Genomic DNA, 26423 nt, shown 5'->3' with positions numbered 1-26423 from the left:
GCTTTGCGTAATGACGTCAACAAACGCTTTCAGTTTCCTCATTCCACTGGGGGGCAGCGTTCCACCTGCTGGCACAGAGCGGCTCTCAATTTGTAGGCCTACAATTCAACTCCAAAAAGTAATCTTCTGATTGCATACTTAGTTAGTTTAGTGATAGTTTAGTGTTTCTATCACAATGTATTATTGAAATCAATGGTAGCCTAGCCTATTTCTCCCATCGAGATTTGTAGACATTGTGTAAGGTCTGAGTTACTATCACAAGCTGTCCTGAGATGCAGAGCAGATCATATAGGCTTTTAAATATTGAAATCTGAACACTGGTGTAGCCAGTTCAGTGATCTTCTTAATGTTAGATCTTCTAAAAAATATCTAAAATGTATTTTTTTCCCTTGCATACATTCCTTGCACATCCCTCAAAAGAAATGAAAACCTTTTTATTTCAAAATGATTCATTCAATAAACAATAAAAAACCATTTTAGCTACTTTGTAGAAGATATGGCATCAACAGTTACAATGAACAACATAAAAATAGTATCACAAAGTCCCACTTAGTGAAATGGTTATGAATACAGAAAAGCAGTTATCGTTTTAGTCATTTAGCAGCATGTCCCAGCAGGACATCACCTTTGTTCACTCAATTATGATTAATACTAAGAAAAGATCCCAAGCTGATCCTAAACATAGATGTTAAATAGTTTTGTCTACCAGTATATTGACTTTCGGAGAGTCTGTATTCAAAACACATGAACAGCAATGTATCTACTCAAGGCTTTGTGGCCAAAGACCCAGCACCGGTGTACCCAGATCTTTTGTTAGCTGTGTACACTCAAGACAGGAACAGATTTGCACAAGCAAATGATGCCACCTGACTTGTTTTAGGAAATGGTCTTTAGAGTACAGTTCACAGTTTGAGCTGTTAAACTCCCTGACTGCTTCAAAAAGCAGGGTTGTTTTATTGTGAAATGTCCGCTTTTAAAAATTCAACTTTTCCCTCCGCTCAGAAAGGAAGCACCACTGATTGTAGACTTCTTCAGCTCTATTCTCATTGACTGGCCATCTGCGCGTGCCTCCATCTTCATTGCACTGGAGATGCCAAGGGCTCCCAACACTGCCTTCCCTGTTTTCATACCACGGGACATGGGGATTCGGCTTGCTCCAGACTTAGGGGAGAGAATGTCTTGTACTGGTTGCTATAGGGTTAACAGAAGAGAGAGTAAAGTGATAAGAGAAGAGAGGGAGAGAGTATAACAGAAATGGGGAAAGATTAGGGCAAGAGGTAAGATTAAGATACAGTAATAGAGTAATAAAAGCTCTGCAGTAGCCATGTTGTGCAATCATGGAAACTGGAAATTGATTGTGATTGATTTTTCACTACTTAAACACCTTTTGTGGGATTTGTACATACAGTATGAAATGTTATTGTGCATTGTGACACACTGGAGGACAGCACTTTCCTTGTGAAGGAAAGCTTGTGGCTTTTATGCCAAACTGTTCTGTTGTTTCCACTGTTTCCCATATTATGCTACAGTATGTTACATTTGTTAAATGCTCATTTAAGATATATTAATTAGGTTAAACTAATGAAACAATTTCTAATTTCACAGGGATGTTGTGGGGCAGCCGTGGTTAGCACTTCGGACTTGTAACCGGAGGGTTGCCGGTTCGAACCCCGACTAGTAGGAACGGCTGAAGTGCCCTTGAGCAAGGCACCTAACCCCTCACTGCTCCCCGAGCGCCGCTGTTGTTGCAGGCAGCTCACTGCGCCGGGATTAGTGTGTGCTTCACCTCACTGTGTGTTCACTGTGTGTTGAGTGTGTTTCACTAATTCACGGATTGGTATAAATGCAGAGACCAAATTTCCCTCACGGGATCAAAAGAGTATACATACTTACTCTATGTCCTTTAGAATAGTGCTCTTATTTTGGCCCTCAGTTATCTCAATAGGTGATCATTCCCCAATTTTTAATTTAACAAAATGAGCCAAAGTACACATTTTTACAGTTAGAGCTTAGATTATGACTTCCTTCAAAGAAAAGCCTGCCATGAGTTGATCTAACAGACAATTAATCTACTTATGAGATGTAGCCCATCACATAGAAGTCCAGCACTCACCACAGACAGCACTGGTCTTGCTGGGGCTGTGCACACTGGGGTGATGGTGATACTGCTCGTCACTTTGCTGGCTGCAGCCTTGGGAGTTAAGGAACTCTGGCGTGGGGAGCGCAGGACCGTTCCAGTCGAGATCTCCTTGCCCTCAGCTGCCTCAGCAGGTGACCTGATAGCCCCTATATGGTTGCTGCTTTCAGAAGGCTTCTTGAACTGAGAGCCCAAGTGAATGTGAATTTTGTTGTCCTCGGTGGTGACGATGTTGGAGCTGCACGCATATTTTTTAATAGGTGCGGGCACCATCTGCTTCTCAGGGGTCACCTTGAAAACAGCCCGACCAGTTATCATCTCCTGTGGTTCTGGAGAGCTTGAGACGTCTGAGAGTGAGGAAGTGCTGACGGACATGATTGAGACAGGTGACATGGATCTGTCTGAGCAGGGGATCCTGCTTTCAGGAGATTTTGCCCTGGAGATGGTTGTGATTGTGACTGGGGACTTGGCCCTCTCTGGCCCCTGTGGACATTCACTAGTTCTGTTTTTTGTGGGAGTGATGTGCGGGGTGGTAGGAATGATCGTTATGCGAGGCTTCTGAAGGCCCTGATTTGAGATCACTGTTGTACTTGAGTAAATGTTGGAGGTAGGCGCACTTGTGATTTCAAGGGTTGCCTGGCTGTTCTGGTGGTCTGGAGTTACCCTGATATGTAAAGGTTGCCCTTGTTTTTGAGACAAGGTGAGCTCAGCAGGTGAGCACTCCCCGTTTATTTGCAAAGACTTGTCAGAGCCATTGTGACTGCTGTCCTTCTTCCTCATCCAGGGAATCCAGGACTTCCTCATGTCACTAGCCGCAGAGGGGTAGCGGTCAACAGTTGATCGTTCTGTCGATTTTTTGAGGCATCGTTGTCGAAGGTTACTCATGATATGATTTTCCTCTTGCACAGACTTCTTGATAAACACAGCAGGTGTGTCCTCCTCAATAGTATCATTGGTCACTGGGTCAGTCTGCACTCCAGTAGATGTCATTGGAACGTCCATCATCCTACGCCCATTTGTGCTTGGCCTTAGGGCGCGACTGTAACGCTTAGTAACCTCAAGCTCTTTGCTGAGGTTGAGAACCTCATTGCTTATGCTCTTCTTCTTGTCTTCTTCTTCAAGAAAACGCTGTTGAAGGACTCTGTAGTCCACTTGCAGTTGTGAGAGCTGGTCTTCTTTGTTCATAAGTTCATGGATCTTCTCCTTCAGGGCAAGTACGTCAGCCTCCAGGTCCCTGTTTTTAGCCTCTTCTGCCAGGCATCGCTGCCGTAATTCTGCCTCCTGGATCACAGTCTCACCTCTTTCTATTGCTTTATTAAATGCAATTTGACTTTTCATCTCCTCTACTTGTTGAAAGAGATTGTTTGCCTTATCCTGCTCTGTCTTGAACTTTTTTTCTAACATGTCATACTCATCTTCAGTTTTGATGAGATCTCCCTCCACAACCTCGAGTTGTTTCAGACGATTCTTCAGCCTCTCGATTTCCATAGTCAGTTCTTTTATTCTACTCTCATCCTGTCTACTTTCATCTAACGGTCTACCTGATTCTTGCTTTAACATATATTTGGCAGATTCCTTTTCTACTCCCTCTAGCCCATCGATTTTCTGTGTCAATATACATACTCTTGTGCTGATCTCCTTATTCATGTCTTCCTCAATAACCAGCTTAGACTTTAGTTCATCCCTCTCTTTTGTAAGAATTGACATTTTGGTTTCCATTTCTGACTTGAATTTCAAAAGCTTTTTGCTTTCCTCAATCAGTCTCTCAGTGACTTCCATTACTTTCTCTTGCTCAGCCTTGTACAGTTTGCTCAACTCATCCCTTTTCTTTTCTTCTGATCTTATTCTCTCTGCCATGCTCTTGCGTTCATTAAACATCACAACAGTAACAGATTTTAGCTTTATAAGGTCATCCTTAAGGGCTAATTCTGCCTTTTCCAGTTTTAACTCACTTGACTCTAGTTCTTTCACACGGATCTTCAGTGCCACCAGTTCATCTGTTAGCTCTTTTGAGAGACTCTGCTCTTTTTCCAAAGCAATCTGGAGCTGCGAACAATCAGCTCGACTAAAACTAAAGGACCCCTCTAGTTTCTCCAGCTCAGCCATCTTCACCTGAAGTCTCTCAACCTCCAGCTTTAGCTCTTTGCCTTGGCACTCCTCCTCTTGGAGTTTCTTACGCAACTCTTTACAATGTGTTTCTGTTTTGGTGATCTCCTCGTCCTTGCCCTCCATTTCTAGAACTTTCTTACGGAGGTTCTCCAACTCCGCCATGAGGTTTGAGTTTCCATATTCTCCCTGGCTAATTTTGTCCCTGAGCTCCTGTAATTCATCAGCTGATTTCTGCAGTGCTCCATTGGTCTCTTCTAGAGCTTCGATTTTTGATGTCAGCCCAGCCACCTTTTGTCGCAACTGTTTGTTCTGGGACTCTTGACTTGTTAGCTTGGCAGTCATCTCTTCATGCTCCTTCGCAATCTTTGTTGACGTGTCCTTTAACTCTGTCTCTAGCGTGAGAACTTTCTGACTGTCCTCTTTTGCCTGGTTGCCAACCTCACTGAGCTTCAGCTCCTTCTCCTGGAGGTTTTGAGTAAGCTCCTTGGTCTTCTGGTTTTGCTGATCAATCTGTTCGAGGTGGAGTTGTCGTTCATCTACAAGCATGAGCGCAAAGGATTTGAGTTTCACAAGCTCTGCTCTGACCTTCTCCAAACGTTTGGTGTTCTCTTTGTCTTTGCGCACTTGATATGCTTTCTCTTGCTCCAGCAATCTCTTCAACCTATAGTGAGATATATAAAAGAAACAGATTATACGTTAAAATAATGTACATGTATCATCATTTGTACAATGTATTAATCATTTACCAAGATACATACACTCCACCATGATTTCACTCTTATACATTTTCAGAGCAGGGAATCCCTTTTTGGATTTAGATGTACCTTAATAAAACACTAAACCTGACCCCCCCCTTTGGCCACTATTCGCTGACTTCATGTTATGAGGATGACGGTTTTGTTTGTTTGTTGGTTTGTTTTTTGTTTTGTCTTTGTGTTTACTAAAAACCTAATAAAAAGTTAATCACAAAAAAATAAAATAAAACACTAAACCTGATAATCAATGTTGCTGGGCAGTATTCCTGTGTATTGTTGTCCAGGCAAATTCCTGTTGATATTGGCCAGCATTTTTTTTTCTGGAGAACTTTAGTCAGCAGTAGGCAAATTGTCATGATCACCAGCCAGAACACATGGAACCGGTTTTGTAGTTGCCCAGCAACATTGCACAAAAAGTTGCCCCATCTCCACATTTAGAAAGGTGGCAATATCTCAACTACAGGAAATCATTATATTTCCAACTGAACTTTACTGCCTAACTGCAAATGAATTGCCCATGTTGCCAAGATATTCACAGTGTGCCCTGACTATACAGTAGTTGAGATTAGGCATGTCGAATGGATATGGCACAGTGAAGCAATGGCACTGGGAGCAAAGCGGGTGACACTGTAGGCTGAACTCTCATGTGATTCTTCCTGCTGGCATTTAACATGCTTCTCACACTTGATCAAGCCAGAGAGCCTCACCAGCACAAACACACAGACTTGCCAGCCAAAAGTGTTCCTACTGTTTTCTGCACTAGTGGCTGGAACCGTGACCAAAAATCCAAAATGGAAGTGAATGTTTAACTAAGCCCCTTAGTGGGCTATCTTCCCCCCCTTCCCTTCTTCTCACACTGTCTATGCATAGCCTTTCTTTGAAGACCCAGCAAGAGACCTATGTATTCAAATACACAAGAACTTTCTTCAAAGGAATGTGACAGCTCTTGCCTTAAATGTATATGTTAACACTGAGGACAAACAAGGTCTGGCTAACTTTGTGCAAAATTATTATTTTTTTAATGTTATTATAGTACAAGTGATAGCCTGTCACCATTTTGTAATAGCCCAACCACAATGTAAAACTTACCCTCTAGTGTGGATGTGCCACAGGTAAGTCCCTTTTAGAAAATCCTCAATTCTATCTTGCTAATGCTATAACATTAGACCTTTGCTCCTTAACGACTGAAACGTCAAATTCCAACACATGCTGTTACACCAATGAACAGTGAAAAATGTGCAAAGTTGCACAGGCATAGGCTGGTGATGTCATCATGCCCTTATATGGCACACATTTGTATAGGCTTGGCCGGGTCTCCAAGGAGGTGGGATTATGTCCGTGGGGAGGCTGTTCTTCACTCTCCCTTTCATTGGTTCCTCCCCCCTGTTTATTACTAATAAATTCTGGGCTGTGTTTTGCCATGAGTAGAAATGACCACATGATTTCAGTGGCTGGGAAAATTAGTGCAGCTGACCAATTTTCTGTACCCTAGGACCTGTCTTTCTTTGTTCACAGTTTCCTCAGTAGAACATTTTGTCAGCAACGATGCAGGCATGGCTAATTTTCATTTGTTTTTCAAACACATGCTAATTTACTTGTATTCAAATCATTTGAGATACACACAAAAACAGGTGGAAAATGAAAGAGAAAATGAAAATGCCAAAGCAATAATTTTGTGTGTTATTTTAGAATGTCTAAATCTACATCTAAAACATGGCATAAAATCATGTCAGCAATGTTGAGAAATGGGAATAAGATGAGGTAAACATGTCTACACTTCCAGTATACTTTCATGCCTATGTTGAGTTTTTCATCTAATGTAAAAAAGCTAGTTAGTTAACACAACACAAACAAGTCCTGTCATTGATCAAACTCAGATTTACTCCTGCCCGCAGGGTATCGGACTGCCCCGACCATGTCACACTCTATATTTATATACACACTTCTCACAGTCATTAACACCTTTTGAAACTCTCCCCTCAGTTTACTCTCAGGCAAAGGGTAGAGGCATGTGGCCAATGTTAAAGACAATCCAGATTTAGGTCACAACACTTACTCTCATCTAGAATCAGGGCAAAGGCCAGGCAAAATCTGCTGTTACTCTGAAATGGATGGGTTGGATTTAAACATCGATAAATACAGCTTTGTCCATAGCTGTGGGCATTGAAATCACAATTAAAGAGAGCTGTTGTTGCTGCAATATGTTGACCTCATGGATTCATTCTTACTTACTTATTATCAAGAAAGTCATCACTGCGTTCAAACTTGAATAGAAACAATGCTGTTATGATTCAACACTAGTATGGTCCCCAATTTTGATATTTCAAGCACATTTATGTACATTCAGCTAAAAGACACACAAGTCTGTGTGTGTGTTTCCATAAGTGTAGAATAAACACTTTCCTAATAAGGAGAAGAGTTGTGCAGGTGTGGGTTCAAAACTTGAGGTTGATTCCATTCAGGACAACCTTAATGGAATCACGCAATAAAATCAAGTGGTCAAAATTAAATGAAAACATTGGATGGAAACTCTCCCGGCATTAGGAACATCCATTCATTCAGCACATAGTACACTGTATAGTGAATCACTACTGGAATTGGAATTACAGGCAAAGAATGGAGGAAAGAAGGTGTCAGAGTAAGCATGTTGACCTTGGCCTTCAAAATTTCCCCACCAGCTGCACAAAAATACTAACATTTTCATAAACGCTCTCTGATGCCAGACCAATCTTGACACACTAATTATGCTATTGACAGACAAGTTCAGGTCTCTTGGCAGAGGTCACTATGGTGAGTTTATCCTTACTCAAGAGGTACCTAACATGATTTGCATATGGAAAGCCATGTGTTTTTTCATTCCAGTGTGCCAGTAGACCGCTGAGGGAAGAAGGCATGAGCGCTATCTGGGCTGATATGGCCTAAAAAAGGTTGGAAAGCAGGACAAGGAAAGAAAAACCTTTATACAAATACACCGTCAGATAAAAACAAACTTGGGCGTGGCAGAGACTAAAAATTTGCATCTGAGTTTATCTACAAGCTTAATATAGGTGTGTGTGTGTGTGTGTATGTGTGTATGTGTGTGTGTGTGTGTGTGTGTGTGTGTGTGTGTGTGCACGTGTGTCCGTGCGTGCGTCCGTGAGTGTGTGTGTGTGAGAGAGAGAGAGAGAAACTGAGGTGATTGAGGTCATTCTCTGATACCAGAAGTTTGACAGCCCATGTTGGATTCTGTCTTTTCATGACTACATTAAAGTGGAATGTGATATCAGGCCCTCTGCTCAGTGGCAGTGCTGCTGGACCTGGAGTGGAGTGGTAACACCTGTCTGGCAGGGAGGCAACTAGAGAGCATTTCTAGCCAACCAGGCCATAGGAAATACCCTGGCAGATTAAGATATGCTTTAGTCCAGAGAGGACTCCAGTTCCAGGTCAGCTCATAGTCCGTCTTATTTTGCTGAGAAGGCAAAATGCAGTGCAGTAGCGATAGTCTTTAATAAACAGTCCAAATGAAACCAAGATCCACGCACAGCCTAGTTAGGTGCAGGTAGATTGCAGGAACATACCTAAATAGCAAAAATAAGATTGCTCTACCGCACACTGTTGATATTTGACAAGGCATATGAAAATGTGATACGATGTGATACGTCTAAGTCTAAGTTCAAGTGTCTCTGCCATGGGACATCTAACAGAGCATGAAACTTGAGTAATCCCGGTCAGCCATAAATGGACCCTAGGCCGGGTTCAAGTGGATTTTCTTTCTCTGATGAGATCCATGTGAAAATTCTCTCTCTTCTCGCTCATCTCTAGCCTCTTCAGCCTTTGATGCTGACAGCTTTGACATTGATTTAGCCTCCCTGTCTCCCCCCAAGGTCTTTTGCCAGTAAACGCAGGGGAGAAGGCCTTGTAAAGTAGGAGCGTTTCATGCTCCATCTGTCTGGCGCGAGGCTATTTGAAGTTTATGACTTGTGAGACTGGACCCATGTTCTGACCTGATGTTGGCCGGAGTAAGTCACTGTGTCTGCTGTCCGGCCCAAATCACCTCATCTCTGAGCCTATGCAAATGAACCATGCAAAACAACTAGACCTCCCAGCACAGCAACTCCTCAACCAATGTGATCCGTATGGGTGAGGCAACCAAATAAGCATTTAACTACAGCACAAATCTCAAGAGATTCACCCCATGTCAGTCAAATCTGACGTGGAAGATGACCCTTTACATGCAGAAAGGGGTTTGCAGTACACACAGACAGCAAGACTGTGGCCATAACGCAGACTAAATATGTTTGGTCATCTGTGGATTTCAAACCTGATGACTGGACATATACCTTTACACATAACTCAAGAAGGGATGTTTTAAAATAAATAAAAAAACATGAATTAGGAGGCATCTGAAAGAAAACATATTGAATGATATTGAATGTTTCTTTTTGTCTGGTAAAAATCTGAATGAACCCTGCATTAACCCTTTTCTTAGGACGTTTTACATCAACATTATGTCTAAGACTTTGAATCATTCTTTTGTGTTTCTGGCATATTCTTCTAATGAATGAACAGTTTAATCACTTGTCTGATGGCACAGATCCCTGTGTGGCCCCTCTCTTTCCTTTTCATGTGTGCAGCTTCTTTTTTTCTCTCTGTTTTGCACGCACCATGTCCTTCTCCATTGATGTGGGCCCACCAGCGATTCCTCTCTACATCTCTGCACCAACTGTCTCTAGTTTTTGTCCTACATGAGCACGGTGTGGGACACACTTGCTGTGGCCATGGCGATGAACCCTGTGCAGTGACCCTTGGACTGAGTGTCATGGGAGCCTAGTTTAGTGCACTGAGCTGTGAGATAACATCATATAAACAGAGGAGACAGGAGCAGGAGGTTTGGGGGACGGGAGACTGGACCTCAAACTCTGTCTAGATTGTTGTCCCACTGACCTAATCATTGATTGACATAGACACATGGTTTTCAGTGGGCTTAACTCAGTGTTTCTCAAACTTCAGACCGAGCACCACTTAAATCAATAAAAAAGAACTCACGGACAAAAAAAAGTAGACCTACTTCAACAGTATATTACACAATAGGCCTACTCACTGAACCACCTTGCTTATAGTGTTAGAGGATTCATATGATTTGAACTGGCGTAGCTTACATAGGCAATGTTGCAGAACTGTTTGGATTTACATACAAGTTGGTTCAATATTGCAAACAACTCATCTATATTTTAGCATATCTGCTCGCGGACCACTTGGGATAGCTTGCGGACCACACTTTGAGAAACACTGGCTTCACCGATATGAAGAGATGTATATGCTGATTTGTTGTGAAAGGCTTTTGGTCACAAAATAACAAATAACCTGCGACCAACGATGACGCATTGTGAACTGTCAGCACTTCCACTCTTCAAGTACTGGGAAGCAGGCAGGGAACGTATAGATTCCCCACAAGGTGGACACACCCTTTTCCCACCACTCCCGTCTTGCAGGTGCTACAGAAGCCTTTATGCCAAAAATACCAGACATAGGAGCTGTTTCTGTTCTCATGCCACCACACTCATTAAGTAACTACACACACATCACAGTTTCATTCCCATATCTGATGCATATTATTGTTCATCATCACATGTGCACTTCATGCATGTCTTTTTCTGTTTTCTATAATCTGTATTTTGCTTGCATATTGCATACCTGTTTTTTTATTTTTGGGCGGGGTTATTTTTTTTTTGGTTCCGAGGGCACAAGTTCAGTGTATCAACAACACTCAATGACAGTTTATGTGATGTGTTAATCAATTAAATTCCCAACAATATCACAACAGCTAGTTCTGGAGTAGGCCATTCAACCAGCCCGTTTGCTTACGTCGAGACTCGGGCTGCGCAGTCGGCACCTGCTTCCTTATTTGGGTTTTGGGTTGCCAGGTTTTAGCCTATGACAAAACGGTTGAAATTGAAACTAAGTGATCGTGTAGGCCTATGTGTAGGGTGTATTTCATACACAATCTGGCAACCTGGGAGATGTCAGACTAATAGAAAAAAATAGAAAACGCAATTCCAGGGAATTACCAGTGCATGAAAATGCAAAACATATGGTGTGAATTATATTGTTAAAACAGATGATGTGCTAATTGGCAACCAACATGATGAGGTTTAATATAGTTGGAATGACTGAACAGTTAAATAGGTGGATAGTTTAAAAGGTTAAATTATTTGCTAGGTAGATGAGATTTAATATAGTTGGAATGACTGAACTAGGTAGATGAGGTTTAATATAGTTGGAATGACTGAACAGTTAAATAGGTGGATAGTGTAAAAGGTTAAATTATTTGCTAGGTAGATAAGGTTTAATATAGTTGGAATGACTGAACTAGGTAGATGAGGTTTAATATAGTTGGAATGACTGAACAGTTAAATAGGTGGATAGTTTAAAAGGTTAAATTATTTGCTAGGTAGATGAGGTTTAATAGTTGGAATGACTGAACTAGGTAGATGAGGTTTAATATAGCCTGGCCACCTGGCCTAGGATTCTAATTGCTTAACGGCAGTCTTAATAGAGCCATATTGTATGCTTAAAGCCTGAGACAGAGTATATAGTTTAAAAAAATGTAGATAGTGTAATGGATGTTGATAGACAGAAAGTTGAATGGATGTTGATAGGCAGATTGTTTAATGGATGTTGATGGATAGTTTAATGGGTGGATGAGTGAATGGTTTGAAGAGGATGAATGGATAGAAAGCTGGATGAAATGTGCCTTATATCCTTGTAGAATGGAGAGACACAGAGAGAGTTGGCCTAGTTCAGCAGAAAGCAGTTGATACAGGTGCAATCAGTTGAACTGATTCTTTGATGGGGCCTAGATGAGCAGCTGGAAGTTGATACAGGTGCAAATCAAGTTAATTAGTCCATTCTGATGTCATCAGCCTAATGTTAAGTCTATGGGGATTTTATAAAAGTTAATAATTAATAGTTTAAAAAGTATAAAGGTTACATAGATGAAAAATACAAAGCCCCCATGTCCTAAGTAAGACATACGCAACATAGTTTGAATGAAGTTTCTACGTTAAACGGTTGAAGCTGCATTAACTGCGTTAGAAGAAGAAAAATATGCTAACTAGCATGCTAACATGCTAACTATGCTAACCATGTGACTTAGCTAATCATATTTAGCAGTTATGCTAACTAACATACTAACAATGCTAACATGCTAACTATGTTAACCATGTGACTTAGCTAACCTAGCTAATAATTTTTAGCAGTTATGCTAACTAGCATGTTAACAATGCTAACATGCTAACTATGCTAACCATGTGACTTAGCTAACCTAGCTAATCTTTTTTAGCAGTTATGCTAACTATCATGCTAACATGCTAACTATGCTAACCATGTTACTTAGCTAACTTAGCTAATCATTTTTAGCAGTTTTGTTAAAAATGTTAACTAGCATGCTAACTATGCTAACCATGCTAACTAGCTACAGTGGGTAGGAGTCATAGTTGATGACAAGTAACAGTTACAATGGCTGAACAGTTGAAAAGTTCAGTAGTTTAAAGCATGGGTTCCCAAACTCCATCAACGTGGGCCTCCCCTCTGAAAACAGTGACACCTCCGTTGCCCCGACGTTTGGCTTTGTTGCCCATATCAGGCTCGGGACGTGCAGCGATAAAATGTGACAAATCTGTCCATTTTAAGTTAGCTATCGGAACGTCACATATTACCGTCACGTATGTCCAACCTCTTACGTGTGGCGGATTCCTAAAGAAACGCAAGCACCAACACCATAAGTTTATCTCAATTAGCTATGTAACAAAAACTAAATTTTACCGTGACTCGAAGAGCTGTAAACAGTGTTGTAAGGCTGCGTGTACAAATCCTCTTGGAGCTCAAGCTCCAACCTGCAAGTTACCGTTCACTGGTAACTTGCAGCTAGCTCGGCTGGCGGCACTGTTGCTAAATTACGTTATGAAGTTTGGCACAATACATTCTCACTCAGGATAGGGATCAATAATACTTTCCACTATCCCAAAGATTTAGTATACATCTCTTCTATGATTTATTTCGATTTTATAATGTTGACAATTACATAATCATAGAAAAAAAACATAGATAGTTCTAACATGAATTAAACGTTTTTCCTTCTTTTTTGAATCAATCTTCCGCGCCTCCCCTCAAATTATTTGGCGCCCCCCAGGGGAGGCGCGCCTCACAGTTTGGGAACCTCTGGTTTAAAGGGTTAAATTGTTTAACAGTGAAATATTGTAGTGAGGACTTTTATTTTTAAACAGTTTTTGGCAGAGGAAGCAGTTGAACAGGATGTGTAGTCTTAATAAGGCCAGTTTGTATGCTTAAAGCCTGAGACTGGCAGTTGATCCAGGTGGCCTGAACACCTGCCATAGGATTCTAATTGCTTAATGGCCGTGTTAAGATAGATATCCCCATAGACTTAAGCAATGTTAAGTCTATGGGGATTTTTTAAAAGTTTTTCTTTAATAGTTTAAAAAGTATAAAAGTTTCAAAGTTGAAAAGACACAGCAATATACAATAGTTACAAAGTTTGAATGAAGTTTCTAAGTTAAACTGTTCAAGAGAAATTGCGTACGGAAAAAGTGGTAAGCGGAATAATAATAAGAAGTTGTTGTTGTTGCCTAGGAAGAACAGTACAGTGCATTTTCATGCACTGTAATGAATGGATCAATGATTTTAAAATGAAGTTTGATGGCCATGCAAATTACGGGAGTTTTCCGGGAGAAATAAAAAAACGGGAGGGTGCTGGGAGATGACCTTGAAATATGGTAGAACCCGGGAAAAACGGGAGTGTTGACAGGTATGGCATATTGTGTATTGTAAATGTAAATAATATATTTGTTATTTGTATATTGTACAAATGGCTTGTATTCTGATTCTGAGTGTGATGTCCACTGCTGGTTTTGTCCTCTCCTCACCTCTCTCTCTCCTGTTCCAGCAGGTTGGTGAAATCATCGCTCTTGTTCATGTAGTCGGCATGCTTGCGCTTCTCGATGTCCAGCTCGTGGAGGGTGCGACGGTGGCATTTCTCCACCATCAGGAGCTGCTCCAGCATACGACGATACGCCTCCTTGTGCTTATCCTGCAACTGGTCCAGCTGGAGAGACCACACACACACACACACACACACACACACACACACACACACACACACACACACACACACACACACACACACAGGTTATTAATGAAATACTCAATGTATATTACGGCAATGATTCATCAGTTGAAATCTGGTGAAATTCATGTTTCATTTTTGATTGGCAATGATTGGCATTATTCTCTACTTGTGTCATTTTAGAACAGAAAATCTGACTGTACCGCTGCCCTTAATCAAGCCACCAAAGCATATATTAATGATATACTGTGATGTATAATGATCACTTGAAATGTGATGAAATTTTGTTTCTATAATACTTAATAATTGTATTGTTCTCCACATTTGTTGGTGGGATTTGTCATTTATAAACAGAGGATCTGACTGTACCGCTGTCATTTAGTTTGAAGCTACTTGATTTGTAGTCTGGGAATCCTCTTACAAACCTTTGGCAAATTTGGGATTTGCTCGGCGTCTGGCCAAGAAGCCATTGAAGCCCATTTCCAATGTCCCTAAAACCCGGGCATGCAAATACAGTTAATTGCACCAATTTAAGTTTCATTTCACTGCTAGTTACGCCCCTGCTGGAAGTCGTAACTCCATGAACCTTTCCAGACCTACTCTCAATTCCAATTGAGAAGGTCTGCCTGCTAACCAGGCTATTTCATTTGATAAACTGTTAATTTTAATATAAATATAATGTTTATTGATGTCATTGTAAGTCGCTTTAGACAAACAAATCTGTTCAATACCTTAGACATCAACATAAACATACCGCTGCAATGGGTTTCTCGTAGACGTCGTCCTTGTGGCCCTTGGAGTGCAGGAGGAGGCCGTCTCTCTGCAGGGCCTGCAGGGCTTTGGTGGGGCCCACAGAGCCGTAACGGGACTCCGGGCCTCCTGCGTCTCCCTGGCAATGCTGAGACCTCAGCACCCGGATCACATCCTCACGCGCCTACGGGCACAAAGTCACAGAGTCGCAATCAGAGCAAGAAAGCATTTATTTCACATTGTTAAGGGTTATGTAAGTTGATTGTCTTTCAGTATGCTTTCAAATACATTCAAATGCTGAATTGGTGTAAAAATTGGTGTTTTTCCAAATCAAAATATGATGCTTTGCATTTCTTATGCTTGGAGAGCATATATTAGATAGATAGATAGATAGATACTGTAGATAGATAGATAGATAGATAAGATAGATGAGAGAAGAAAGAGAAAGAGAGAGAGAGAGCGAGAGAGAGAGAGAGAGAGAGAAAGAGTAATTATAAAATCAGATGAATGCCGTAAAAAGTAGATCAATAAAATTGTGAATATGATGAACAATTCAATGTTATCTTGCAGCTGAAATCATGTAAAAGCATAACACACATATATATGTAAGAAAGCCACTGGACTTTAAGACAAAAACACGAAACTTGCACCATTACAGACACAACATAGACATAGAGCAGACTATCTTGTCTCTTGCACTGATTTGCAGTCATCCTCAGTAAAACCTATCAAAGACACTAGATGGAGCCAGACTCTAAGTATGAATCTTTTGGCCCCACGTTCTCAAGTAACAGCTTTGTTGGCCCACCCACATTGTAAAAAGGCATCATATTTTAGCACTGTAAATCTGTAAGTAAGTAAGTGTGAGCATCCATGATCTAATGTGCCCCAAATACACATGTGAATGTGTGAATGAAGTGTGATCCCAGTTTTAGGAACAGTCTGATGAGGTGTCAGATCCACCGTGCTGCTTCCAGGTCCTAAAATTCTGTTTCTGTAAGGATAAACGAACCAGGCTTGGCATTTTAGAGATATTCCTTCCAACATGCCATTGTGGGACTGCAGTAAGCATTTTTCGCCACTAGCTTATGTCACTTTGCACTTACATATTGTTACATTCAACAAGCTATTGCATTCTGGTTGTACATACAGTATTTCTTTATAATCAGGTGTTTTTTTGCCGTGTGGTTACAACAACATATTTATCTTATTTTCTAATATGCCCGTGCCATGTTACCACATATTCAAAACTTATTTTAGAACTACTGGCACATGTTCCTTATGAGGAACCATCAGTGGCCCAGTTTTTTGTTTTAGTCAACAATACCAACAATGTGTTATATTTATATAGTGCTTTATCTATTCACCTAAGAACAATGCACTCCACACACTCTCCTGTTAGACATGCTTGTGCTCTCTGGCCCAGCCTGAGTACACGCTGTCCACAGCCGGCCTCTAATACGATGGAAAAACCCTCCAGAGAGGCCACGCCGAGGGAGCTGAAGGGACGCAGGAGAACTGGAGGCCAAGAGCTGAACTTGCCTGGAGGCTGACCAAATACAGCGCGAGGCCCAGGCCCACCCAGCCCCGAGATCACTTCCAGGAAATAAGGCTGTTTTCCAAAAGGACCCTGGGTCTGACCAGAGCGTTACACTAATGAGCGTGCTGACAGTGCTATCAGTGCAATGTCCGAAAATTACAGTGCAGCGCAGCGTGCACGCCACTATCCTAGCGCTGGGCAGTTATAACTGCTGTTAGCACAAAGTGATGTGACAATGAGCAGCTGGATGTTGAAGAAGAATGATGATAAATGGGACATAGTCTTGCAAGGATAAAGTAATTGTTCAGTGGTTTATCCACTATCATTACTGCGCTATGCAGTAGTGCTTCCACCAAGGCTGATGTCTGACAGGGCAGTTTATAGTATTTGGTACCACACTGCACTGATGGACAGCAATCTATTGACAGAAGGTTTAAAAAGTCAGCGTAATCTTTTCTTTGACATTACCTGAACCTCCCCTTCCATGATTCCGAGAAGTTTCAGAAGGTCATCTTTGGACAGGTCCCTCAGCCCGGGGTTTAGGTGATTGTTTTCTGTGGACTTCTCGTCTGTTTTCTCAGTCCCTGAAAGCTCCTGCTCTGCGTCATCCTTTTGCTGTTCTTTCAGCGTCTTACTCTTGTCAGGGGCATGCAGTTTGCAGTCCTCCTCTTGGCTGATGTCATGAGGTCCGCAGGGCACAACCAACACGCCATTAACAGTGCTGTCCATGCTATTGCTTTTCGATCGCATCTTCTACCTTTATAAAAAAAGGACATTGGAAAATTAGTATTAGTGCAAAGTATGTAATTACACACATTTGAAATCATTTGATGTCTATTTTAATAGCTAACCTAACATGTAACCCCGAATAAGGTTCAAAGATATGCCTTGGGACCTCCACCATGCTTTACATGTATTTTATATCACTAACCAGTGTATTACACTGAAGTGAAATGAAGCATGCTGTGAAGGGTGACCAATGTATGAAGCAGAACAACAAGAGGCCTAAGTGCTTGCAGGAAAGTGTTGAACCCAACACCCCTCCCGCTGACATCATTGAACCTCCCTGCAGCACCTGGCTCATGCCACGAGCTTCCACCCTGAGCTCACACACTCTCCCTCTGTTTCCCTCATCGCCAGAGCTGTGATTATTCAGCGCCTCTGCTAGGCATGGGAGCTGCGCGCTGACCGCAGACATGCACTGATCTCTCAGGGATGCGTATGCGGGTGCGGGAGCCAAGTAGCACAGAGCAGGGAGTGGACACATCAGTAATAACAGCTTTCGTCTGTCAGGCTGTCCAATGAAAACAAGATGGGGTAAAAACATATTCTTGGCCACAATCTACTCAAACCTGGGCTTGTACAGAGGGAAAATTTGGCTTATTGTCATTCTGTTGTGATACTACCAAGGATCCTAGTTGCTTAATAGAACTCAAATTAATTGTGATAAAATATCCAGAATATCCAAAATACAAGTAGTATTAATAGTAGCAGATGGTCTTGATAAGTTTATCCATGCATAATGCAAATTACATTCTGCCTTTCTCTGCCTACATTGGTGAAAATTACCAAGAGAATTTTATTCATAGCTCAGATGTGAGCATTTCTTTATATTCTTTATATTGAAATTTTTATCAATCATGAACTCAACCTAAATGCATGCAAATCTGAAAATAAAGGGTGATTTCCTGCCCCATCACATTATCAGACACACAAGCACACAAACTGACTTCAAGACATTCTGACATTCCTGTTTGTCTATATCACAGCACATGGGTGTGGGAAAATGCTCGAATAAGTCGAATAAGTAACCTTCACTAATAGCCTACACCACTCATGCACAGCAGTTTCCTCAGGTACTGGAGCAAACAAATCACAGAGGTAGCCTACAGTACAGCACTTAGTTCTTATCACGAATTTGAGGAGGTTTATCACGCCCAGAAAACACCAACAGGCACAGACATGTGCCCATGTATAGCTAGACTAGGTAGGCGTTATACCCTTGAGGAGAACCTCTGTCTTCAGCTGTTAACATGGAAATGAACAAGGCAATCAATTAAACATATCTACATAGGAAGACATATTTATCAATCCCTGACATCTTTGACAGGTTTGCGTGGCCTGTACATAGGGCCTTTGGTTTAACTCTGTGGAAAAGGTACTGACACAGCCCAAGTCCAGGACAAAACGAGTTACACTGTGAATATCTGTTAATTGAACTAATCATAAGCTTTGGTTGTTTCAGGTATGCGAACTTCAGAATTTACATGTATTGCTATAAGTGAATGAAAATTCAGTCTGGGCCAGTCATAAAATGAAAGGTAAATGATAAAACAAGCCAACAAACACCCATCAGAGCTCTGTGTCTGATGCCAGTCTCCTAATACTTTTGTGCAATAGTCATGTAAGTCAGAATCAATATAGATAAGTACACATTCATAATGTCGAAAGCCCCCCATTCAATGCCTGGTTGAAACTTGTGTGCAAGATAGAGTTATGCTCTTCTGACCAGCTGCTTGTAGCCTATATTGACCCTTCAGCTATATATAGTTGGCTCTTTTGTTGAGAGACTCCATCTCACCCAATGGGTTTGATGGAATGCTGTTTCAATTTTCTGCCGCCATTCTAATTAGTCTTATGGCCATAGTTGTCTTTATGGTCTGCCTAAACACACCAGAGAAAAAGCCCAAGTTGTTGATGCAAAGAGAGTGTATTAAATATCTGCACAAACCATCAAGGTTAAGGCAACAGGGTTAGGCTGTAAAACGCATCGGGGAACCCTGTGTTTAAGGTCTCCTTCCTGTCCTGCAGTATGTGGGAATGTTCAGTCTGGAGCCAGGCCTACTCTGAGTTACACATGTCCTGGGTTGGGTATTTGGACTAGGCATAACTGTCCAGTGAACAAACTCGGTGGACCCAAATACAAAACCTTTTCGATAACACATTGTATAACCATTGTGTTACAATACAATCACCAACGGCATATTAAATATGAGGTTGTTGTGTATTCTTCAATACTATGTGTTCATTTAAAATGCGGTGGTAAGGCAGGACTAAGGTAGAAGATTCTGGGCAGCATTTCCTCCACAACTTGAGAACTTTTGGCTACAAGAACTGCAACTGTTCCAGCTGTCGGTTAGCTTGGGCTATTTATAGGACCTTCCTACACCTGTGCATTTGGGTTGGAAGGGTGGGAGAAACAGCGAGAGTATATTGCCCTATCAGTAATCAACATTCCAACAGACATCTCCCGTAGTCAATACCCGGCCTTTATGACTCCCGCGTGGGACCCCAACCCCTCAGACGTTAATGGCAGAGTAGTATTTCTGTGACTGGGCGAGCCACTTTCTGTGGACAGGGCACATTCCCATTTGCCGTCTATTTTGGTCTGTTTGTGATGTGTGTTATTTTGAACCTTTCTCTCTCGGGTTGTGATGCTCCCACGTGTCACGGGGACGCACCACACCTCAGGTCACCCTGTGCTGTTGGGGACACCAGTAGATAGTGTGGTGCTGAGGGAGGTAGGAAGGAGTCTGGAGTCTACTCATTTTGAACTTATTTTTTGATTTTTTATTTTCTGCACAAATAAGATCCAAGCCTTGTGCACACTTTTTTATTCCGATTAAATTCCAATATGTGATTTTTAATAATATACTTAATATAAAAATAAAATGGAAATGGAATCCGACTTTGCTTTCATAATCGACTGCTGATCTACCGTCAGATTTCTTAAAAAGGCATTCTCAGTAGACTAAGTCAATTAGCTGAAATGCTCCTTGCCTTTGTAACACTCTATGGGCATGTGTGACACTCTTGCCTGATAGACCACTGCTGATCTCTGCTCTTGCAGTGGTCTTGTGTTGTTTTGGTGAAATCAAATCAAGCATGTTCAACAAGGTGTTTGTGTTCCCGCAGGGGTGTAAGGGGCGGCAGACAGCCCTGCTGTGTGCTCCTAATTTGGCCTCTGAAGTCAGCTTTTGAAGATCATCTCTCTCAGTGCTGCACCGGGCAGCTGTCCAAATGCCAGATTCCTCCGCTGCCATTGAAGAAATGACCGATTTCCTTGGACATGTCACACATCAGCTGCGGGGAGACTAAATAAGGGCACGGGGAAGCTCCGGCAACAACGCGGACGTTCCGTAAGAGAGGATGTCAGCGCATATTCCTCACATAAACACAGACAAGTGCCGCAGACAGCGCTGGCTGAGGCAAAGGGCCTAGACCTAGACATAACCTTAGAGATACTGTCACCCTGCCTAAACACATAAGGCTTCACAATGTCACAAAAATAGAGAACATTATTCTTTGAGGTCCTCAGAAAATGTTGCATCTGTAAGAGAATGTTTTTGCTATAATGCAACAAAAACAGTGATATATGAATGGCCCCAGAGGCAAACATTCAGTCACACAACCAAGCGCCCGTGACTTGGTCACAGAATAGCTTAAGCCACTGAAAGACTGCATGGTATGTCCTGCAAACATTTCTAATCATGAGGGCTCTTTTTCCACTCTCCTCAGCTCCACTCCACTCAGTACCTTTCGCTTCATGACAGCATCAACAGTTTGGACAATCTCCAGTTGATCTTACTGTATATAGTGATAGGCCTCTATTTATATTCCACGGCGATATTTCTCTTGCTGACATGTCCTGCTCAGGCAGAATGTCATTTTGCATACTAGGTTTCAACTAGTAGTATCCTCTTTATATGCCTCAGAAATATAGTGCTCAAACTTTGAGAGGGTCACTTGCTGTTGCCCCATGGATGAGGCTCAGGCAGTTTTATGTCCTTCTGACCCATGTGCACAGTGCTCTCTTGCCCTGCAGTATGAAATCAACGATGAGGTCATGAGTGTTGTATTTTATGCATGGCATTAAACCGATGAATCCAATCAAGCTTGCTGAGTTTGGGGAGTTTTTAAGACTTGGTGTCCATGCCCACAGTGACTGTGCTATTTCAAGCCAGTTACCTCACTCAGCACATACATCACTCATTCAAGCCAAACAAGGCCCTAAGTAATTGCAAAAGTAATTTTCAGGGCCTAACGTGTAAATGAAATACTGTTAATGGGCTAAGCTGCATGGCTACACCATAAGCTTGACCTCCTGAGAAAGCAGAATGGGGAATATCATCCGTAAGCCAACACCTAGAGGCCACACTGCCTCCGGTGTCATGACATCATTTCAAGTCACCTTAAAAGGGTCCTCCAAGGGGGAGGAGTTCCGTGCGAAGTTCAGGTTCAAGTCGGGGTATTAATAGAACCTTTAAATGACACCAAGGTGACACTCAAATACTGTATACTAAGTCAGTAGGTTCCTTTACTTGGATGTTCAAGGCTTCTGGATCACCAATATCCAGTGTAATAAGACATTCACTGCATCACCACATCTCAAATGTGTTCATTTTTACTTTACACATTCATGTACAGAGACTCACTGCCCTTACAATGTGTGGACTTTTACTGAGTTAAAGACTAAGTTTGCAAGAGGAATGATTAAAAACACATCTGCTTACTACAACAAGCTCTCACGGGTAAACATTTCATGATCTTGGTATAAAATTCTTGACTCTGATATGTACATCTACTAAAACCAGAGATGAAAAGTAAAGCTTACATTGGAAAAGATGATCCACACCAGCTAAGCTCTCATGAATGAAGCTGTTTTTGCACCAGAAGCCTCTTGCTGATAAACATGAAGAAACACTGACTAATGCCGTGACATCACTGTCCAAGTGCTGTCCAAGAAGTGCCCAGCCTAGCATACAGTCTCTACTTAGGTTGAAGGCATATTCTTTTGAAGAAATGTCACTGCCGGCCTCTATGGTGTTCCCACAACAAACAACAGACTCTATCGCAGTCAGCTACTGAGTTTTGATATGAGCGGTCATAATCTTGTGTGAGAACAAAGGTCAACTCATTTATACAAGGTATGGGGACGTTTTCAAAGAAAAACATAACTAGCCATAACTACTGACTAGCCAATTATATGAGGAGGTACACTCTTTTCAGACACAAAATTAACCTTGTAGCAGTGCCTTCATTTGATAGATTACAAGTAAAGGTACTTTTCACTGTGGATCATTTGCTACTCCAAAGTATGTTAGACAAACAGTCATAAATTTGCTTTATGGGATGGTAATCAAATTATGGAAACCAAAGACAGTTTAAACAGCTGATGTTTGTGCCCTTGTTTTTACAAAAGCGTGTGTCAAGTATTTCACTGTGGAAGACCTCTCAAATGACAACCATACATTACAGCTGTGAAAACACTCATAAACAATAACTAGAAGGCAAAGCAACACAATGTAGTTCTTATCCCTCATAATAACCGATTCAAACTCATTTTGATCAGTGCCACACTGACATACAATAAGAGGAATGGAGTCTCTTATTGCCAATGCATGTCCGGACGACTGATATTGCACTACGTCATGCTGTTGTAGTGGGTAGGAGCATGACCCTTTTCACTGGTTTTAGACTAATTAGGTCTTAGTCTTAGCGCTAAATGGGTACCCAGTCCGTTGATTATTAACGAAATGGGGAATTCTAAACATTGTGTTACTTTAAATGAGTTTTGAGTGATGTCCCCTGAACTACATATGACTCACTATTTCACAGGTTTCAAAGGGGGTCTGTAATATAAGATGGCAGGTTGCGCACAGCATTTAACACCAACCATATCATCAACCTGTAGAGTCTGTGGAGTCGCCTCTCCTGTAGGGATCTAGGGGTATCAGCCTGTCAGTCTGGCTCCACTCAGGGTGTCTGCTTTGGTGTCAGACGTGCTGCACCTCACTCTGCTGTCCCAAGCCACTACACACTCACACCCCTCTCTTAACCAACCCCGGTAGAGTACAAGATGGAGGACTGTATCCCAGAAACAGGCAGATCACTGAAGTGTGAGTCTTGAACTCAAAATTCCAAGTGGTGAACGAGCTCAAAGACTTCACATTTGACTGCAGTGGACAGGCATGAATTGGTGTGTGGTTATTTTTTGGGGGAGTAGTGACATTGGATGGAAATCCACACACACACACACACACACACACACACACACACACACACACACACACACACACACACACACACACACACACACACACGGTGGGATGACATATGGCCAGCATTACTTGTGCCTTTCTAAAAAAGCAATGTTCATAGCCACATTTAGTCATGTGATCACTCAATGCCCTATCCTGTCTTCACGTCATACTGACTGATGAACTCTTGTCCTTTGTGTTGCCTTTACTTTTTGTTGCTCTTCTTTACCCATGACTATGTTCAAAATAATGCTCATGTATTGTTGACATCATGAGTCCCATTTGTTTATTAAAGTCATCTGTTACCATCTGAATCAGACAGTTGAGTCACCTTGAGACTACAGAGTTATCTGTGAAATAGACTACAACATTATCTGTGAAATATGTAATCAACTGATTTCAGAACCTCCCCTTTTTGATATATAACTTAGTTCATGGAAGAGCATGACCTCTCAGAGCTATATCCATATTCCATATTGTGTATACAGTATGTGTTTGGGTTTTATTTGAGAAAAACTCTGCTCAGGGCAGTGTGGGCAGTAGAGTGGACAAGCGGAGGAGTGATGTCACATTCCAGCCATTCTCTTATCATTTCCCTTGACAGGGAACAAGTGATGTGGGAAGCTAATAATGCAGTGATGTAAGGCACTGTGCATAGGGAGCCACTAATGCATCTTGTCTTAATGCATGTCTAAGCTGTCTGCTCTTAAAATGAAGGAGTGGACTATTGTTTACTAAGAGAAAATGGTCTAAGTTCCTGAGAACAACCAAAAACTGATATAGTCAAGTCAAGTCAGTTTATTTGTATAGTGCATTTCACATGCACAGATATAACACTTTCATACAGACTTGCTTGTGTAAAATTAGTTGACTTATATTACTCAACTGTTTTAATTACTTGCTTGGACAATTGTGTCTAAATAGTCATGCTAATATATAAATTACAATGATACAAACCCAATAAGTTGATAAGAAGTTGACTAAGCCTATGGGTTTATATAACGAAATTTGATAACAAACAGGTCTACAAAGACAAGGACTAAAAACACCAAAGCTACCAGCTTTAAAATGTCAAATAATCCTTGACATTGTTAAATGTAAGAGTGCATTGTCTGAACCTCTCAGCCAACAAATAGCATGGGTCATATGTAAGAGATATCCATATAGTTTTAGAAAGTTAAACTACTGCCAAAGGTGGACAAAACAATCTGAATTTGAGCTGTTTCTACCTCACCGTCCAAGTTCCTCTTGAGAGCACAATTTGTCTGGATTAGCATGTCAGTGTGCAAGGTCTCAGCCATCCAGAAGGATTTAGAGTAAAGTAATTTATGTTTGCGTATAGAGTTAGTAAGCCAGCCCACCTCAGGCAATTATACTTCTAAACTTTGAGGCATATTGCAAAACTTCATCATTTACAAGATCCAGAGATCACATTAGCACAGTTGGGTGATGGTTTTTACACACTGTTAAATACAGTGGCATGGAGGGGTGACAGGTCTTTTTGGGAACATTTACTGTCTTATAAAAATCAAGACGGCAGTACTCACCCCTTTTACTGTGGTCCCTGGGTTCCAGGTGAGGATAATCCGTTAGGATGGAGGTAAGTCCTTATTAAATCAAACAGTTGAAAGGCTTTCCCTTGCCTAGAAGCCCACATTGGGAGTGAATGCCATCACCAGAGAGGAGCCTGTTCACTTTGCTCACTCCCCTCCTCTCTGGAGTGTGGTCAAGGAAATTATGTTCAGTGCAGAGGAAGGTTTTCTCTCCCTTCCTCCCTCCCTCTCTCCCTCTCTCTCTGTCTCTGTCTCACACTCACTCACTCACTCTCTCTCTCTCTCTCTCTCTCTCTCACACGCTCACACACACACACACACACACACACACACACACACACACACACACACACACACACACACAAACACACATACGCGTACATAAACACAAACACACACAATAGCCTATACAGGTCAAAAAAAAAAAAAAAAAAAAAAAAAAAGAAAAAGAGAAAAAAAGAAAAGCATAAAGAGACATGACAGTAAAACGCGCTGCAGATCACCAAGAGCTAAAATAAACTAATTCAATTGCGCTGCTTCAGTGGGTGACCCATCTAATTTGTCTGGAGTCCGGGTCTTCCTTTTGTTAGTCTGTCATTGCTCCTCCACTTAGAACCTGGAGCTGGGAGGATAAAAGCTAAATTTAGCCACTTTGCTCACTCACTTGAAGCCGTGAGCATCTGAGGAAGATTTGGGGGGCGGCTCTCGGACGTGACAGCTGAGCCCTCCCATTCTCTCATGTCAGGAATGTCCAGCAACAGCTACTCCACCCAGACAACCAGTCTTGGAATTGAGCACACACGGGCTAGGTTGAAATACACTGCCGCTGTGTCTGTGCCTGTGTCTGTGTCTGTGGCCATGGCTATTCTGTAGCATTATTAAAATACACCACCCACACTAATGTGAGAAAGAGGAAGTCATGTTGCCTGAACATTACATGAACCCTCTCTTTTTACAAATGAAAAGAGACATCTGTTATACAATGGGGGAAGAGGCTGGACTGCTGACATATCACCAGCTCATGGGAAAAATAACAACCACACCAGAATAAGCAGGCAGGGGAACGGATCCACTCCTCTTGGAGCTTTCCTGTGGAGCACAACCACACCCATAGAGACGAGCATGCATGCATGCATGTGTCATAAAATTAGCCTTGTCGCACACTCTCAGCAACATGATGTAACATACTGCATTACTGTACCACAACACTACCACTTCACCATCCATACGCAGTCCTTAGGCTACAGAATGGCCGGATGTATGTCTATCTGTCTGTCTTGATGTATACAAAAAGTATAGGTCAACACAGTGTCAAGCGTAAAAATGTTCCAAGAATAATACATATTTGAAACTTTATTTTTTTAGTACACACCTAGCCTCTCTTAATGTTTGCGATGTCACCATGTATTTTTCTTGTT

At 41.7% G+C, this 26423-nt stretch overlaps 1 protein-coding gene across 2 annotated transcripts; it reads right to left on the bottom strand.

Moving 5' to 3' along the window:
• Window positions 1-413: 413 nt before the first annotated feature.
• LOC125284656 (filamin-A-interacting protein 1-like) lies at window positions 414-25230 on the bottom strand. Of its 2 annotated transcripts, none has more exons than XM_048228703.1 (6): window positions 25000-25230; window positions 16881-17169; window positions 14877-15056; window positions 13923-14101; window positions 2114-4907; window positions 414-1191 (listed from the first exon to the last, which is right to left on the bottom strand). In XM_048228703.1, the coding sequence occupies exons 2-6, from the start codon at window positions 17160-17162 to the stop codon at window positions 982-984; spliced, it is 3645 nt and encodes a 1214-aa protein (XP_048084660.1). In that variant the 5' UTR covers window positions 17163-17169; window positions 25000-25230; the 3' UTR covers window positions 414-981. The 2 variants fall into 2 exon arrangements, with proteins under 2 accessions (XP_048084660.1, XP_048084661.1); XM_048228704.1 differs by lacking the exon at window positions 25000-25230 and adding an exon at window positions 22027-22221.
• Between the last annotated feature and the right edge of the window lie 1193 nt (window positions 25231-26423).

Source organism: Alosa alosa, chromosome 19, assembly GCF_017589495.1.
Source record: "Alosa alosa isolate M-15738 ecotype Scorff River chromosome 19, AALO_Geno_1.1, whole genome shotgun sequence".
NCBI lineage: Eukaryota > Metazoa > Chordata > Actinopteri > Clupeiformes > Clupeidae > Alosa > Alosa alosa.
Note: the sequence above shows the minus strand (reverse complement) of the source record. Positions and strands in the feature narration are given on the sequence as shown.